General features: G+C 41.4%; 1 protein-coding gene across 17 annotated transcripts in view; it reads left to right on the forward strand.

Moving 5' to 3' along the window:
- The window catches only part of FOXP1 (forkhead box P1), a 615,660-nt gene that overhangs the window by 451,866 nt on the left and 147,611 nt on the right, over positions 1-16,183 (forward strand). For all 17 annotated transcript variants that reach the window (XR_011483693.1, XM_070455670.1, XM_070455679.1 and 14 more), the window contains one exon: positions 12,570-12,671. Coding sequence is in view for 15 of the 17 variants with exons in the window: in XM_070455670.1 (XP_070311771.1) it covers positions 12,570-12,671 (102 nt within the window). In the remaining 2 variants the exon portion in view is untranslated. The remainder of the gene's footprint in view (positions 1-12,569; positions 12,672-16,183) is intronic.

The raw sequence follows: 16,183 nt of genomic DNA on the forward strand, positions 1-16,183 counted from the left end.
GGTGGGTATTTAGAACATCCTGCTAAGTAAAATAAGTCAAAGAAAGACAAATACCTGTAATGTTACTTGTATGTGGGATTCAACATGATAAACTCATAAAAACAAAGAGCAGGTGGGTGATTGCTAGAATTTGAGGATTAGGGAAATGAGTGGTTTGTCACAAGCTGTAAAGATAAGTTTTGAGGATGTCACATACAGCGTGGTGACTGAAGTTAATGATACTGTCTTGTGTATTTAGAAGTTACTAACAGAGTAGATCCTAAAAGTTCTTATCCCAAGAAAAAGATTGAAATTATGTTCAGTGATGGATGTTGGCTAAACTTGTTGTGGGAATTGTTTACATATAAATATGTGTATATGTATATAAAATCATCATGTACATTTAGAACTATTAGAGGGTTTTGTATTAATACATCTCAATAAGTGAGGGCGGGGGGGAATTTTTTTTACAGAGAAAAAAAAGTAATAATACAATTACTTAACACCCGCCACCACTTAGACAAGTAACAAGGAGCTGTAGTAGAATGTGAGAATCTATAGTAGATTGTAAGTACCAGGGCCAGAAATGTACTGGACTCGCCCTGCCTGGAAGGTGGAGAAAGGTGGGTCGAACTTAAACAAAGGGGGAGCAGAGACACGGGTGTTGGACTGCGTAAACTGCAGCTGGACTCCAGTTAAACTGTGAAAAGAAATCTGTCCTCTCTCAGCTCAGTGTCCCCTTTGTTTGCTGGACGAAAAGCTTTTTCTGCGAAAAGTCCGACCTTGGCTCAGTTGAACCATGGAACAGGGGACATGTCCCCACTGGGGCTTGAAGAAAGGATCAAAGAGGATGATGGTGACAGCATCGGTGTCCTCAGGGATGGTTGAACCTGGGTCGATGATTGTGAGGGGGATTCGGAGATCTTCCTGTCTGCCTGCTTGGGGATGGCCATCCTAACAGCAGAGACCCAGGATGCTGGCGGCACTCACAGGCAGCACTGCTCCCTGGGGTCCCCAGGGGAGGATTCCACGACCTGAAGGAGTTGGATGAGATTTTAGGAAAAGGTAGAATGTATTATTTTTTTAAAGATTTATTTTACTTTTCAAACAACTTTATCGAGATAACTTTGACATAAAGAAATGGTATGTGTATTAAGGTGTACAGCTTGTTTTCATATAGCTGTACATTGTGAAAAGATCACCACAAATTAAATACCTTGTCCATTACTTCTATATAATTACCCTTTTGTGTATATAGTGAGAGGATTTAAGATGTATCCTCTTGGAAAACTCCACGCACGTAGTACAGTATTACTGAGTATAGTCATGGTGCTGTAGGTTACATTCACAGAGCTTATTCATCTCACACGGCTGAACCTTCGTGGCCTTTGATGAGTACCTTGCCGTCTCCCCTCCTTCCAGCCCCTGACAACCACCATCCTACTCTGCTTCTTTGAATTCAACTTTTTACAATTCTATTTATAGATCAGATCTTGCAGTATTAGTCTGGGAAGGGTGGAGCTTAAATGGAGAAGTTACTTGGATGCCAGGTAAATGTGGGCAGAGAACATAAGAGAATTACAGATGTGACTGTGACTCCAAGAGTCCTGGGAACAGGAAGATCTGGTTGGGGGAAAAAAAGCAAGTCTTCAGTGGGGAAAAGAGGCAAATGAGTTGGGATGTGTGATACTGTGGAAGGCTTTTTCTTTCATCCCTGAGGCAGTGGGGTGCACATTCATTCCTGCCTTTTTGGCTCCAGAGGACTGCGTGTCCATGTGCCAGGATTACCCTTGGCCATATTTGGTCTAATCATTGACCTTGGTAGAATGTATCAAGTTCTCAGAAGACAATGTTTGTTTGTTTTTGTATTTCTCTCCTAACCACTCACTAGACTTGTGACCTTGGGCAAGTCACCAAACCTCACCATCTTAGCTTTTCCACTTTACGTCGATAATTACAAATGTTTCCCTTGCTTGCCTTAGAAATGCTTAGGAGCACAACAAAAAAAATTTTTTTTTTAAGTGTAAAGCAACTAACTGGCATAGTGCCTGGCACATAGTAAGCAGTTCAGTGCATCATTTTTATTTTAGTATTTTAGACGTGGGGAGTTATTAGTCTCCATTTGCCCCCCCCCCCCCCCCCATTTCTAGATGTTCCTCACTTAAGCTCTTATACAGGTGTGATCTTTACTGTTTGAAATGACTGCTTTGAGAAGTGTAAATTATTAGAAAATACTTGGATTTTTCTATCTAGGCTAACTTTGGCCGAGAGTGAGTAGTTCCAAACTTTTTTTTCCTAAGTGTTCTTTTGGCTGCACCAGGTCTTAGTTGTGACACATGGGGTCTTTCAGTTGCAGCCCCTGGGATCTAGCTCTTCCAGCAGGGATCAACCTCAGGCTCTTGCACTTGCAGCATGGCATCTTAGCCCCTGGACCACCAGGCAAATCCCAGTTAGTTCCAAATTTTAGATTATTAGTCCTATTTTGGTCTTTCCCCTCTTCCCATTTCTATTTCTTTCTTTTGTCTTTTATCTCAACTGAACTTGGTTCTCCCTCTTGCTTCTTTGACCAAAATTCAATTAAGGAAAGAAAGGTAATTAGTGAAGGTGAAGCATTCTAAGGGTTTAATTTCCTCTTAGGGCATCAGCAGTACGTGTGGTTTACGTCACAAGAAGAAAAAGGGATATAACATCATTTGCTTGGGCCAAAAATAAGTCCAGTGTTACTAGTAAAATCATAGAAAATTCTCCTTTATTTGAGCATGATTCCAGCCTGATTTTTCTGCAGCTTTCAAAATTAGCAAGTCTCACTCCAAGGTATGAAAAGATAAGAATCTGGATTATTCATAATGAGAGTCACTGGGCTGCACCCTCATAAAAAGCAATTGCAGAAAACAGCAGGTTATTACAGTGAGTTCATAGATCCCTTTGATTCACTTATTCTTTCGTTTTTGACCCCCACCCCACCCTGTTTTCTACTTTGGAACCATGGAAAAGGACCAGGCCAGTGTATTGACTCATTTTTGGATACAGTCTGGTCCTTCCTTAACAAGGGGAAATGGATTTCATGCAGCATCCAGCTTAACATTTTAGACATTCTCTAAAAAAGTTGACTTCTGTTTTACTTCATTGCAATGCTCATGTTGCCTCCAGTCACAGCACCCCAGGCTGTGGTCTTGTCAACTCTCATAAGCTAGACAGGCTCAGGCTTGGGCAGTGCTTGAATGGAATCCTTCCAAACACAACTCAGGTGCCGGAGACTTGGTGGTGGTGATTCAGCGTCTGGCACTGACTCCAGCCAGGAGCAGCCAACCGGGGCCTCAGCAAGGTGGTTATAGGGCCCTATGTTAATAGGTGTATGGAGTAAGAGTATGATGGTGGGGCTTTTTCTCCCCTCTTATATAAGACTTCAAACAGACTTTCTGACTGTTTGTGGTCATTAAATGTATTTCAGCTGCTTTTGCAAGAGGATCATAGATGTCCTTTTTCTTTTTGTCTTATGAAAATTCCTAACTTTGACCTTCTTTGGCAGGAAGCATCTTATACGCACCTTAAAATAAAAAAGGTTATTCATAACCACAAGTGAATATAGGGTTTGCTGACCCTTTTCCTGCTTCCTAAGTTTCCTTTGGGGTGGGGCTTATAGCAAAATGCCTCCTTCTGTCAACAGCCTTGTGGTATTCCTGCGTCTGTGTCTTGTAGAAGCTGCATGAGATGGTGTTTGAGCGCGATAGCATGAATGCTGGTGAATCATGGCATGGTGCAAGAACACAGCTGCAGGACTCTGTTCTCCTTCCCAGCTTTTCTGGAATATTTTTAAAAAAGAAGAAGGAAATGACATTTGTCATCTTTTCTCCGAAGAAAATACACTCTAATAGATTGCCTGCATTTCCATAAAAGCACAGACACACTCCCAACCTACCGGTACTCATGTCTTTGCATTATTTGTTAGATTTTAAAGTAAAGCAAAGGGTATATGACTATTAATGTCATAACAGTGGTCGCCATCTTATGTATCACTTAAAGAATATGAAATCAGGGAATTACCTGGTGGTCCAATGGCTAAGACTCTGTGTTCCTGATACAGGGGAGCTGGGTTCAATCCCTGGTCGGGGAACTAGATCCCACGTGCCACAACTAAGACTCTATGCAGCCAAATAAAGAAAAATAAATATTAAAAAAAAAGAATATAAATTCATATCAGTAAGGATTTGGGAAAACTGGCCTTGGAAGTAGATCTAGAGGTTCAAGCTGGTGTGAGACAGTAAAGAAATGGCAGTGGTCCAGGTGGTGGAGGGGACGCTGTATGGTGGCTTCATCTTTCCCCACGCCCACAGATGGGGGCGACACTGCTCATGGCTCTGTCTTTGCAACTAGGACAGTGATGACGATAGGGAGCTTTGACTTTTCCGTTTCCTGTCCCTTCTGGTCTTAACTTGAACACGTAGTTTTGGAGGGTTGTAGGAGTGGGATGGTCTCTGCTCCAGTTTTTTTTTTACCATGTCTGTCCAGCTGATATGTCTGTCATCAACTCACTTGCAGAGGCTGTGGTGCATTTGTTGAAAGCCATGCCCTCTCTAAATATTCACTGCTCTAGAACACCTTCAAAGTGTAGGATGCTTTATGGAGCTGTCAGAGCTCTGAGAGTGGATGATGCTACATAGAACTTTTCTCTTCTAGGTCATTGATCCAAATCCAGTACCCCGGATAATGTAAGACATTGCTCGTTGGCCCCACCTGCTTTCAGTGGGGTGGAGTCAGGTGAATCAACTACCAGTGAACTAATGCACAGAGTCTACGTCTTTATTTGTACGATACAGATTAAACCAGACAGTGACTGGTGAAAAGGTTCTCGGGTGATTTTTCACTGGTTGTTGTGACTTTCTATGTATTAAAGTTCTAATAGAGTGTGTTTTTGATTGTTATTTACTTATGTCACCAGTAATATGAGTTGAGAGTCTGCTGTGGAGCTATCTTTCTTTGTGTATCTAGTATTTATACAGTCATTAGAATCGGAATTTTCCCTGGACATCTAATATTTTCATACTTATAATGGCTGAATTCCCTCTGTGAGATTAGCTCACTTTTCCATTTTCTTGTGATAACCAAGTGCTCCATTTGTAAATTCTGTACATATTATTTTCTCATTTTTTTGTGACCCTGTGGACTGCAGCATGCCAGGCTTCTCTGTTCTTCACTATCTCCTGTAGTTTGCTCAAATTCATGTCCATTGAGTCAGTGGTGCTATCTAACCATCTCATCTTCTGCCATCCTTTTCTCCTCTGCCTTCAACATCAGGGTCTTTTCCATTGTGTGAACTCTGCATCAGGTGGCCAAAGTATTGGAACTTTAACTTCAGCATCAGTCCTTCCAGTGAATATTCAGGGTTGATTTCCTTTAGGATTGACTCATTTGATCTCCTTGAAGTTCAGGGGATTCTCAAGGGTGTTCTTCAGCACCACAGTTTGAAAGCATCGATTCTTTGGTGTTCAGCCTTTTTTATGATCCAACTCTCACATCCATACATGACTATTGGAAAAACTATATCTGTGACTATTTGGACCTTTGTTGGCAAAGTGATGTCTTTGCTTTTTAATATGCTGTCTAGGTTTGTCAAAGCTTTCCTTCCAAGGAGCAAGTGTCTTTTAATTTTATGGCTACAGTCACCATCCACAGTGATTGGAACCCAAGAAAATAAAATCTGTCACAGCTTCCACTTTCTCCCCTTCTAATTGCCATGAAGTGATGGGACTGGATGCCATGATCTTAGTTGAGTTTTAAGCCAGCTTTTTCATTCTCCCATTTCACCCTCATCAAGAGGCTGTTTATTTCCTCTTCACTCTCTGCCATTATAGTAGTGTCATCTTCATATATGAGGTTGTTGCTATTTCTCCTGGCAGTCTAGATTCCAACTTGTGATTCATCCAGCCTGGCATTTCACATAATGTATTCTTCATATAAGTCAAATAAACAGGTGACAATATACAGCTTTGTCATACTCCTTTCCCAGTTTTGAACCAGTCAGTTGTTCCATGTAAGGTTCTAACTGTTGTTTCTTGACCCTATATATATATTTTTTTTTCTTTTTTTCTTTTTTGCATTTTTTTGGAGAACTCACTGCCTTGGAATGTTGTTGGCTCTGTGCAAATGCTTCTAGTTCTGTCAGACACTGTCATTTCTTGTCTTAAAGTAACCCACAGACCTGCTTTTCATCATGCACTGGATGCTTACCGTATCCGGAGCAAGGGGGTGATAGAGTTTCCCTGTATACTTATTTCTGGGTAATACTACAAAGCGATCTTCAAACTGGGTTCCGCAATGAGTATTCCTGTTAGCATGGTCGTTAGTTGCTGGAGTTGAACCAAGATAGCAGATTAGGTGAAAAAGCTCTCTAGAGGCCGTGATTTGTCTATAGAGGTTGAAAAATAGAGGAGAGAACATGACTTCTTTCCTACTAAACTTCCCATATGACTTTTTATTGCTGGATTTTCTTCCTACCCAATCTGCGCAATGACTGTTGATTAGCCTGTGGAATTGTCTGAGAAACAGGTTTGATCTTGAGGGGTGGGGAGAATCTAGGAAAAGAAACTGGAGGAAGGGTGGCTGACTCAGAGCAGCCTTTGAAGCTGGAAATGGGACAGCTTCTCAGGCAGACAGGAAGTCAGCAGCCCTTCTCCACTGGCCAATAGGGCATGTGCTGTCTTTATGCTGAGTGCGGAGAGCCTCCTACTAGAATGAGATCCATTCTGAACAGCTACAAATGACCTGTGGGAAGAAGAAACCCATGTTCAGCGTTTGCAAGTAGTTTGAAACTATTTCAGATAGAGGAGCACGTGGATACATTCTGTTTTCCTGTCCCAGTTCTTCCTCAGAAAATTAAAAAAAAAAAAAGTGTTTGAGCTTTAAGAATAGCTAATTAGTAACATCCTTGCATCTTAGCTCAATTCTAAAATTATTCTGGCCAACTGATTGAAAGCTCTGTTTATATAAAATTGTGTCCCATAGAATCTTCTGAGAATCTCAGATTATAGATAGCATCCCACGACAAGTTGGCAAACTTATCCTGTAACGGGCCAGGCAGGAAATGCTGTAGGCATTAATAGGCTCTGTCACAAGTATGTAACTCTGTTTTGTGGCCTAAATGTAGACATAGGTAGTAGGAAGCAGATGAATGTGACTGTGTTCCAATAAAACTTTATTTGTGGACGCTGAAACTTAACATTCCATGTTATTTTCACGTCAAAAAATATATATATATTTTTCATTCTCCCAACTGTCTAAATAAGTAAAAACCATTCTTATCTCATGGGCTGAACAAAAACAGGTAATGGGTTGGATTTGGTCCCCAGACTAAAATTTGCTGACCCGTGACCTCCAATGCCACAGTGCCTCATATATTTTTAAGACCTCCATGTGTCAGTACTGATTTCAAGCCTCATGATCAAGTGTGTTAGATTTAAAAAAAAAAATATATTTTCTCCTTCTACTGGCTTGCTTTTATGTATATGCTCATGTTTACTCAAACCATAATTTAGGTAAACACATTGGTGTTTTGTAAAATATGGTAAACATGTTTTTGAATATCGTCTACCTTGATCAACAAGCTAAACATAGTGTACCTCATAGGATGCCTCACCCCCAAATATAAGCACCTGCTATGAACTCGAGATGTAAATAGCTCAAAAGTGGCAAACTTGCTTATGTAAAATGTAATTTGTAAATAACAGATGGCACTTATTTACTAGAAATGGGAGGCAGTGATGAGAATGAAGTCATCTGGAACCAAAAGAATGAGAAATGTATCAAAACTGTCCAGGTCCCCAGTTAGGATGAAACTCACTAGCATGCTACCAAACTCACAACCCAGTACCAATCTCCCTGTCTCTCTGTGCCCAGCGTAGGCTGTGGTCCATGGCGTGCTTACCACAAGGCGACTCCAACAGGTTGAGGCCTCGATGGCAGCCAAGAAAGAGAGGGAGGCAGTGTATGTCTTCTGTTCCTGTTAGCTCTCAAGGTGATTGATTTTAGCTTTTGAAGAATGATAAATAGGATTGTGTGCAGCTGGGCTGTAAGTGGCTGGCTTTATCAGTTGCCTCCATGCTGACATCTTCAAACTGCATCTTTACTGTAACCCACAAGCCTGGCCATCAAGTACAGCACCACATTATCCAGGGTCAGGGAATTGTCACATCTGTTCTAAAGGAAGTGTTGACTTAACCCAGCCCAGGAAACTGCCACCAAGAGTAAAAGGTCTCCAGAGATTGTATGGGACCTCTTAAGTTACTTAAACTAACAGTAGGTCTGCAACTTGAGTCACAGTTGATCCCAATGTTTTACAAGTTTTTATTCATATTCTCTCTCTCTCTCTCTCTCTCTCTCTCTCTCTCTCTCTCTCTCTCTCTCTCTCATGCAGGCACACACACACACACAGTAGCTATGTGTATCTTTATTTGGAAGCCAAAGAATCTACTTGTATCTTGAAACAATATGTCTTAAGAGACCTTTCTTCAGTCACGATTGAGATGCTATTATAAAAATGTTAAAAATCCATCCTCATTTCTTAGCTGTGTTGGGACACATCTCTGAGGTTCAAGCAGTAGAATCTGAGATGAAAGACATGAATCTGCTTTTCATGATTTTGGTGCATGGAACAGGTAAAATTCACTATCAAGTCAGCATATATGGGTCTCCGAGAGCATATGTGGGTCTCTGATGCATCCAGGTCTCTGATGCAGCTTCCAAAGGAGATTCTACCTGTAATTCCCATTTTTTTCTGACAGAGACTATGACAGTAAGCATCTTAGACTCTCTACACATGGTAGATACTGGGGACTCATATGATAATGATGATAATGTCAAATACATAGTCTCACACACAAAGGATTTATCTATCTTCTTTTTGGTGATTTGAAATCCAGATTACAGTGATTTAAATAGCATAGGAATCAGAAAAGCAAATGCCCTTTAATGATTGATTTCATAGCACTTTATAAGTTCTAATAAATCAGGCTTTCACATTCTGGCTGAGACCTCAGTTGATTTTTTTGAAGGGTGTGGAACATTAGTGCTTTGCCCCACCTTTGTTCTCATACTGATGAGGAGGCCAGGGAATTATTATGGGATAATTCATAACAGTTCATATCAAGATAAATAATTCCTTGCACTAGCATTGTCTCTCCATTCCAATATTTGAAGTTGTTTTCCCTGTTTCTTTGCATTTTGAGGATGAAATCTGCTGTTTAGTTGCAAAGTCATGTCTGACTCTTTTGTGACCCCCATGGCCTGTGGCCCACCAGTCTCCTCTGTCCATGGGATTTTACAGGCAAGAATACTGGAGTGGATTGCCATTTCCTTTTCCAGGGTATCTTCCCAATAGTGCCAGTGGTAAAGAAGCCACGTGCCAGTACAGGAGACGTAAGAAATGCAAGTTCGTTTTGAGTTGGGAAGATCCCCTGGAGGAGGGCCCAGCAGCCCACTCCAGTATTGCTGCCAGGAGAATCCCATGGACAGAGGGGCCTGGGGGGCTGAAGTCCGTAGAGTCACAGAGTCAGACACGACTGAAGTGACTAGCATGAATGCGTGCATTACACATCTTCATCATTTGTTCTCTCTTGAGTAGTTTGACGGAAATTTCCCGCATGTTCATACAAGATCCTCAGTCTTTTCTGCCCCTGTGCGTCTATCTTTAATTCTCTTCTTTGCTGGGGCTTTTGTCTGAAATGCTGTGAAAAGGCTGGCGCTCGTTACGTGACTATGTAATTCGATACATCCCATGTTGGGTCTGAAAACTATGTTCTACACATAAATGACTTTTCCCTTCTTCCCAGCAGGAAAATTGCAAGGATTCCAGTAGCTAATTTTGAGATGTATAGAGCCAGCTCAGTAAACATTTGTTAAAAATTTAACTTTGAGTCCTATGCTTTCTTTTGTTGAAGTGCATTTATGAGAACATGCTCATATCAGAATAGTTTCTTTGTGTGTATGCACTTTTTTTAAGGACACTTAATAGTATGCCTGTTGCTTAAATGAGAAGCTTATTGTGTAGATTCTCTGAGAACTGAGTATTTGAAAATCAAATTCCAGCTCTCCAAGTATTTGATGAAACATGGTAAATTATTTTAACAAATATTTGTGTCTCTGGAGTTGCCATTACTCTGATTTTCTTGGCTTGCTCTCTTTTGATCTTAGATGGACCTTACCTTTCTCCTCTTCCCCACCACATCTTTCTCTGCACGTTCTTTTCATATTCATCTCCACACCTTCTGTCTGCCTTTCCAACTAGTAGCCAGACCCTTCTTTGCTTACCAGTCTACTACTCTGGGAACTCTGACGGTAGCAATTAAAATACATAACACTTCCCTTTCCTACATTAAAAAGCAGTAAAACCTTCATGTGAAATAACTAAGGGGACATATATAGGAGGAGGAGGGGTTCTTGCTCCTGCAGGCACCTTGCAGTGGGGACTATTTTTCTTATATGATATAAATGAAATCTTCACTCTGCCCACTGGTACACCTACGCATGTACTGAGCGTCTCCAAGGAGACAAGGAAACCCGGAGTCCAGTGATGGTGAATCCTCCTCAGAGACAGCAGGCTGGAGTCTCAGGCAACTCTCCCAGGCGTCTTGGCTTCCAGATGCCCCTCTCAGACAGCCTCTCTTCCTGAGGCTCTTGCAGGCAGTCTTTCTCGAACATGTCTCTCCCTTCCCAGACGCAGTAGCCCGTCCACTCCATCCGAAGGGCTGGTTGTGGTGAGTTCACTAGACGGAAGGCTGCTGAAGGGACAGTAAGGGTGGGTGCAGTAGGGAGCTGGGACAGGAGGGGTCCATCTTTCCCAGGATCTTTTCTTTGTCAGCCATTGATTTATCTGTGCTTCCATTTCATTGCCTCCCTCTGCACATCTTAGACACAAAGGCACTGTACAACCTTCCATAGCATCTTAAAAATATTTTTTATGACCACACTACAGTCATAAACTCCATGTAGTGAGATTGTCCTTTGAGAAGAAGTACTCCTCTTGCTGATTAAACATTTTTAGTAATCTTTTCATGAGCATATACCCCGACCACTTGCATTGCCCCTCCCCTGAGTTGACTTCATGGGAAGTCCCACAGCATCTTGCATTCCCCCACTGCACCCTGTGTCACTCTAACTTTTCTTGGAACTGTAAACACTGTTTTCTTATGTAAATGACATCTATTCCTCTTTGAAAAATGTACTCCCATCATAAGCCCATTTTTCACACTTTCTAAGATGATAGTGTCAGATCTTTTTGATACGTGGACCACATCTGTGTGTGAATCTTCCAGGCACGAATAATTATCATGTAGAAATGATTATTGATGTAATCCCCAGTGAATCTTGTCCTCTCTCTAAACTCCAAGCATATCATTTGACAGACCTTCTCAACATCTTGTGCATGCGCACATTCTTGGTTCTCAGCTGAATTGACTGGGATGGCCTAACTTGCCATGTGATTTTCTAGCGAAAGGTCTGCAAACTTTTGGTTTCTGTTGCCAGTCCTGCTGTCCTCTTTGGAAAGGTGGAGCTAGATGTTATTCCTAATAAATCCTTTATCAGTGAATGACCTCACAAAGGTTTATTTGTGATGTATTTTTCTTTTTTTATTTGAGCTTTTTTTTTTTAATAGTACCTGTTTTGTTTGTTTGTTTGTTTTAGTTTTTGGCCACATAGCATGTGGGATCTTAGTTTCTTGTGCAGGGATCTAACCCATGCCCCTTGCAGCGGAAGCATGGAGTCTTAATCACTGGACCACCAGAGCAGTCCCTTTATTTGAACTTTAGAAAAGATTGCTCAGTCATGTATTCTGCCCTGTGGAGGAATCTCCTTTTTTCCCTATGGCATTAGCTCCAATTGCTAGCACCTCCCCAGTTTCTACCTTTAAGTAAAAACTAGCCCATGGTATACACTCAAAAGACCCATTTGTTTTCAGCACAATTTTGTTCACAGGTGTATAAGGTACCTTTTGAGCTGACTTAGAGGTCAGACTGGCTTAAGTTTTTTTCTTACATAGTCCATCAAGGTCACCTCGTTTTGATCTTCCTTCACAAATACCTTTATCTGCAGGGTGGTCCACCACTTACTTAGCTTTTCCTTTTTATTTGGACTCAGATGGGGTGAAAGTATTTACTTTCAACTTGAGTTCCCAAGCTCCCTCAAGAAGAATTGGAGGAGGAGGAAGGTACCTTTGAAAAGAGCCCTTTAGTGTCTCTGAAATTCCTGACTTTGCCCTACTCCTTTGTGGCGTCTCTTTGCCCCTCTTTCCTCCACGTCCCAAGCATTAACACTCTACATTGCATGTCAGATTTATGGTATTAATCAAATGTCTGTGCAGGTGGATTGCTATGCCCAAGGAATTGTGGATGAAATTGGCAAACTCCAAGAAAATGTATCCAAATTCTGCAAAGTTTTGCAACTTAGACTGATGGGATGTTTGATTTGCTGTTTTATTTGCCAGGAAATGGAAGAGTCAAGATCTCATCCTCATGTGTCCTTCCTGGAATCCCTTTTTGTGAAGGAGACCCTGAACCTGTGTAGTAACATGAATGTTTTCCTTTTATTTTTCCTTCCAGGCACTTCAAGTGGCAAGACAGCTTCTTCTCCATCAGCAACAGCAGCAGCAAGTTAGTGGGTTAAAGTCTCCCAAGAGGAATGACAAGCAGCCAGCCCTTCAGGTAAGTAAAAGTCTTATTTTTTTTTAAGTTGATGTTCTACCCTTTGGGATAGCTGATAAACCATTCAGAAGTGTATTGTGTTGAGAATTGCAAATCATGTAAGGAAATCTTCTGCAAAGGAAAAGTGTGTTTTTGTGTGTGTTTGTTAAACAGTAGAGCATGACACTTTGGAAAGAAAAATGTCTGTTCAACCAACAGTTTTTTTGTTGGGAGTAAGAAAATCTAATGAGATAATTTAATCGATGGCTGAGTAGTTGTTGGCATGGGTGGCATACCAGTGGGGAAAAGTTCCTAGTATTCACATATGTCACTCATTCTCTCGTGATCTGTCTAGAACTGGGACACACACGCATGTTGCTTCAGTGCAGTGGTTTTCAACTGGAGTGCTTTTACCCCTCAAAGGACAGTGGGCAGCATCTAGAGACATTTTTTTTTTTCCACATCTTGGGGGGGAATGGGTGCTGCTGGCATCCCAGGAGGGAGAGGCTGAAAGTACTGGTAAACCTCCTGCAATGTAGAGGACAGCCTCCTACAAGAGAAAACTAGTCAGTAGTTAATATTGTCAAGAACTTATTTGGCTTGAGGAAGATAGAGTATTTTCAATACACCTAGTAATGAGTGTAATACATCCTCTGTTCTTCCGTGGATGTTTCTCAGACATTTCTAAATTATTAGTAAAAATCAGCAAGCAGTCTGTATGTAAAGACTAGCAGCTTCTCATTTCAGAAGCTTTAAGGACAGGAGTTAGCAGAGTGGAAGGAGTGAGTTCACAAATATCTTCTTTCCGTCTTTGACTTGAAGCAGAAACTGGTCATAGACATTAGAGAAACTTAACTCGGAGTATCTGTGCTCACATGCAGGACAGGGAAGATGCTTGCAAATACCAGGCAGCTCAACACTACTTTCAGAGTTAAGAGTGGGCAGCCCCTGAAATGGGAAGCAGTATTGAGTTTCCCACACTGAACATTCTGGAAAAGAATTTACAAGTGGGAGCTGGTGGGTATAACTTGATTCTGATTAAGATGACCACAGGGTCAACCCAGAATCTAGCTTGGGTTGACTTTTTTCAGATCAGAGAGAACCAGTGTACCAGTTCCTAAATTATCCTCCAAAGATCAAACTTGACCTTGGACCACACGTTCTAGTTCTTCTACATCTGCCTGTAAATTGTCACTGTCTAGGGCACATTCAGCATGATGTAGAGGCACTTTCTTGGCACAGTTGAATCACAGTGTGCATTGATTCCTAACACTTCTGAAAGCAGTGGTTTGGAGAACCACCGCCAACCCATATGCCTTTTCGTGAGTATGAATGCCGGGGACATTTTTAATGAGGTCCAGTGCCACTGAGGCCCCATGTCAGGTGCTATAAGCAGTGCTTTGTTGTGCCGATGTCTTAAGAACAGCTCTGGAGGATGAAATATGACTGTGTTGACCTTTCAGCTGTGAGCTTATTTGTCAGGATTCAAATAAGTTGAAAGGATCAAACTGAACAGTTTCCGTAGTCAGACTGGGAATTGTGTTTCAGAGGTCAGCAGTGGAGGCCACATTGCAGATTCCAGAACATAGCCAATTGTTGGTACATATTAAAGTACTGGGGCATCTCCTGCAGACAGAGACACAATTAAAATTCTAATTTATTAATGTATACAGGGAGCTTGCCCAGCCTGTCACTCAGTGATTCAAATGACTGTCCATTCTTTCTGCCTCCCCCTCAGAGCTCTCACAGCCTTAAAAATACTATGACTCCTCTTGAATTTATCAGACCTCGAATGCATTGGGAAAATAACAATATATTATTGTGGGGGGGGCACAAAATTTTATATACAGTAGTGTTTTGGTTGGAGATCATTTTAAAAAGGACACACAAAAATGGTCTGATGAACTGCTCTTAAGTGTTGAGTTGTATTTTTTTAGACCAGGCTTATTTTCTATTTACTTTTTTTTTTATTACATAAGGCCTTTTTAGATGAGCAAAGGGCAAGGTGAATGAAGTTCCTTTAGGGCTAAATATATGAAGTCAAGTTTTAGGGGATTTCCTTTGGAGGACATTTTCCCCTTCTTGCCTGTTGCAAGGTTTTTAGCCCCCAGGAGAGTGTGACACAGAGAGCTTTGTTTTTCTTGGCAAGGGACAGCATCAAAACCAGCCTAACACATTCTGCTGAGCGCTTCAGTCTGTAGGCAAAGCGCGGGACAAGGGGGCCATGTTGGATGCCGAATTAGCTAAAGACGATGTTTTGAGCCCTTTCCTGCCCCTTCAGTGGAAGAACTGACAAGCAAAGAATTTAGACCAATTTTAAGAGTTGATTCGGGGGGAGGGGTTGACCTGTGTGTGTGTGTACACACCTGTGCATAATAGTCTGTGTCTCCTCAGCTGCCTGGTAGGGTCATGCAGATTCACGTGGTTTTATTCGATTGCCTGGCCTTCCACAAACAGGAAGAATTTTTACTAACCAAGGCCACGTGGCATGTTACCTTGCTGTAAAAATACATATGTAGACTTGGTGATTCATGGAAGGAATAACCTTCACATTCAAATATGTCTTGCCGAGCCATGTCCTTGCTGGGGCATCTCAGCCAGAGTGGCTCTGACATGAAAGGGAAATCCTGCAGCAGATCTTAACAGTGCTCCTCTCTGATCTCTTTACCCTTCCTACCTAGACCTATTTCAGTGAATTTCAGATCTTCCACACAGAGGAAGGCTTGACAGGGAAGAAGGATTTTATCTGCTGATAGCTTGAGGAAAAAAAAGAGAGAAACCCAAATCCCCAAATATACTGTGACTCATATTTTAAGCAAATCTCACACTTCCCTGCTTTATGTTTGGCAGCGCTCTCCAGTTTCACAGGCTGACGATACAAACAAAAGAAAATGGAAAGTTAAGAGGAGGTTATAAGTGGTTACTCGACAGAGATCACAAAATGTAGTCAAACATCATTGATTTGGACTAATTTCAGCAAAATGAGAGTAAATAAGCGAGACATGACACTCTTTGCAGATACACGTACTGAACTAAATCTGAGCTGGTCGTGTTCTTGGGTGACATTGTAGTTTATCGTGAAGACATGAATCGCGTACAGATACTGCTTCTGAAGTTCTGGAAAAATATTCTACTTAGGAACCTAAATAGCTCCTTATTTGGTCTATTAATTTGCTTTGCAAATTTTTTTATGAATGGTATGAGTGAAAATTGGAAATTGTCCCCATCATAAATTCAGCCTCAGAAGGATCTGAATTAATTAAATGCAACTCAGCAAATGTTAGTGAAACAGCTACAACTTGTGGGACATCAGGCTGGTGATCAGAGATGCAGACCTGTCTAGGAGACAGACCCTGCCTGCAGGATGCTTTTAAACTGTGAAAGAATTAACCGGGTTTTGCCGCAAGAAGAAAATTGTATGTGAGTAAAAATAGAAGGCTTGCTTTTATAAATATTTATCTACTTCTGAAGACTGCTAAAACAAGTGAAATAAATGCTTAACAGCGCAGGTGTGCTCATAACCTCGAAAATGT

This window comes from Odocoileus virginianus, chromosome 26 (genome assembly GCF_023699985.2).
Source record: "Odocoileus virginianus isolate 20LAN1187 ecotype Illinois chromosome 26, Ovbor_1.2, whole genome shotgun sequence".
NCBI classification, from domain to species: domain Eukaryota; kingdom Metazoa; phylum Chordata; class Mammalia; order Artiodactyla; family Cervidae; genus Odocoileus; species Odocoileus virginianus.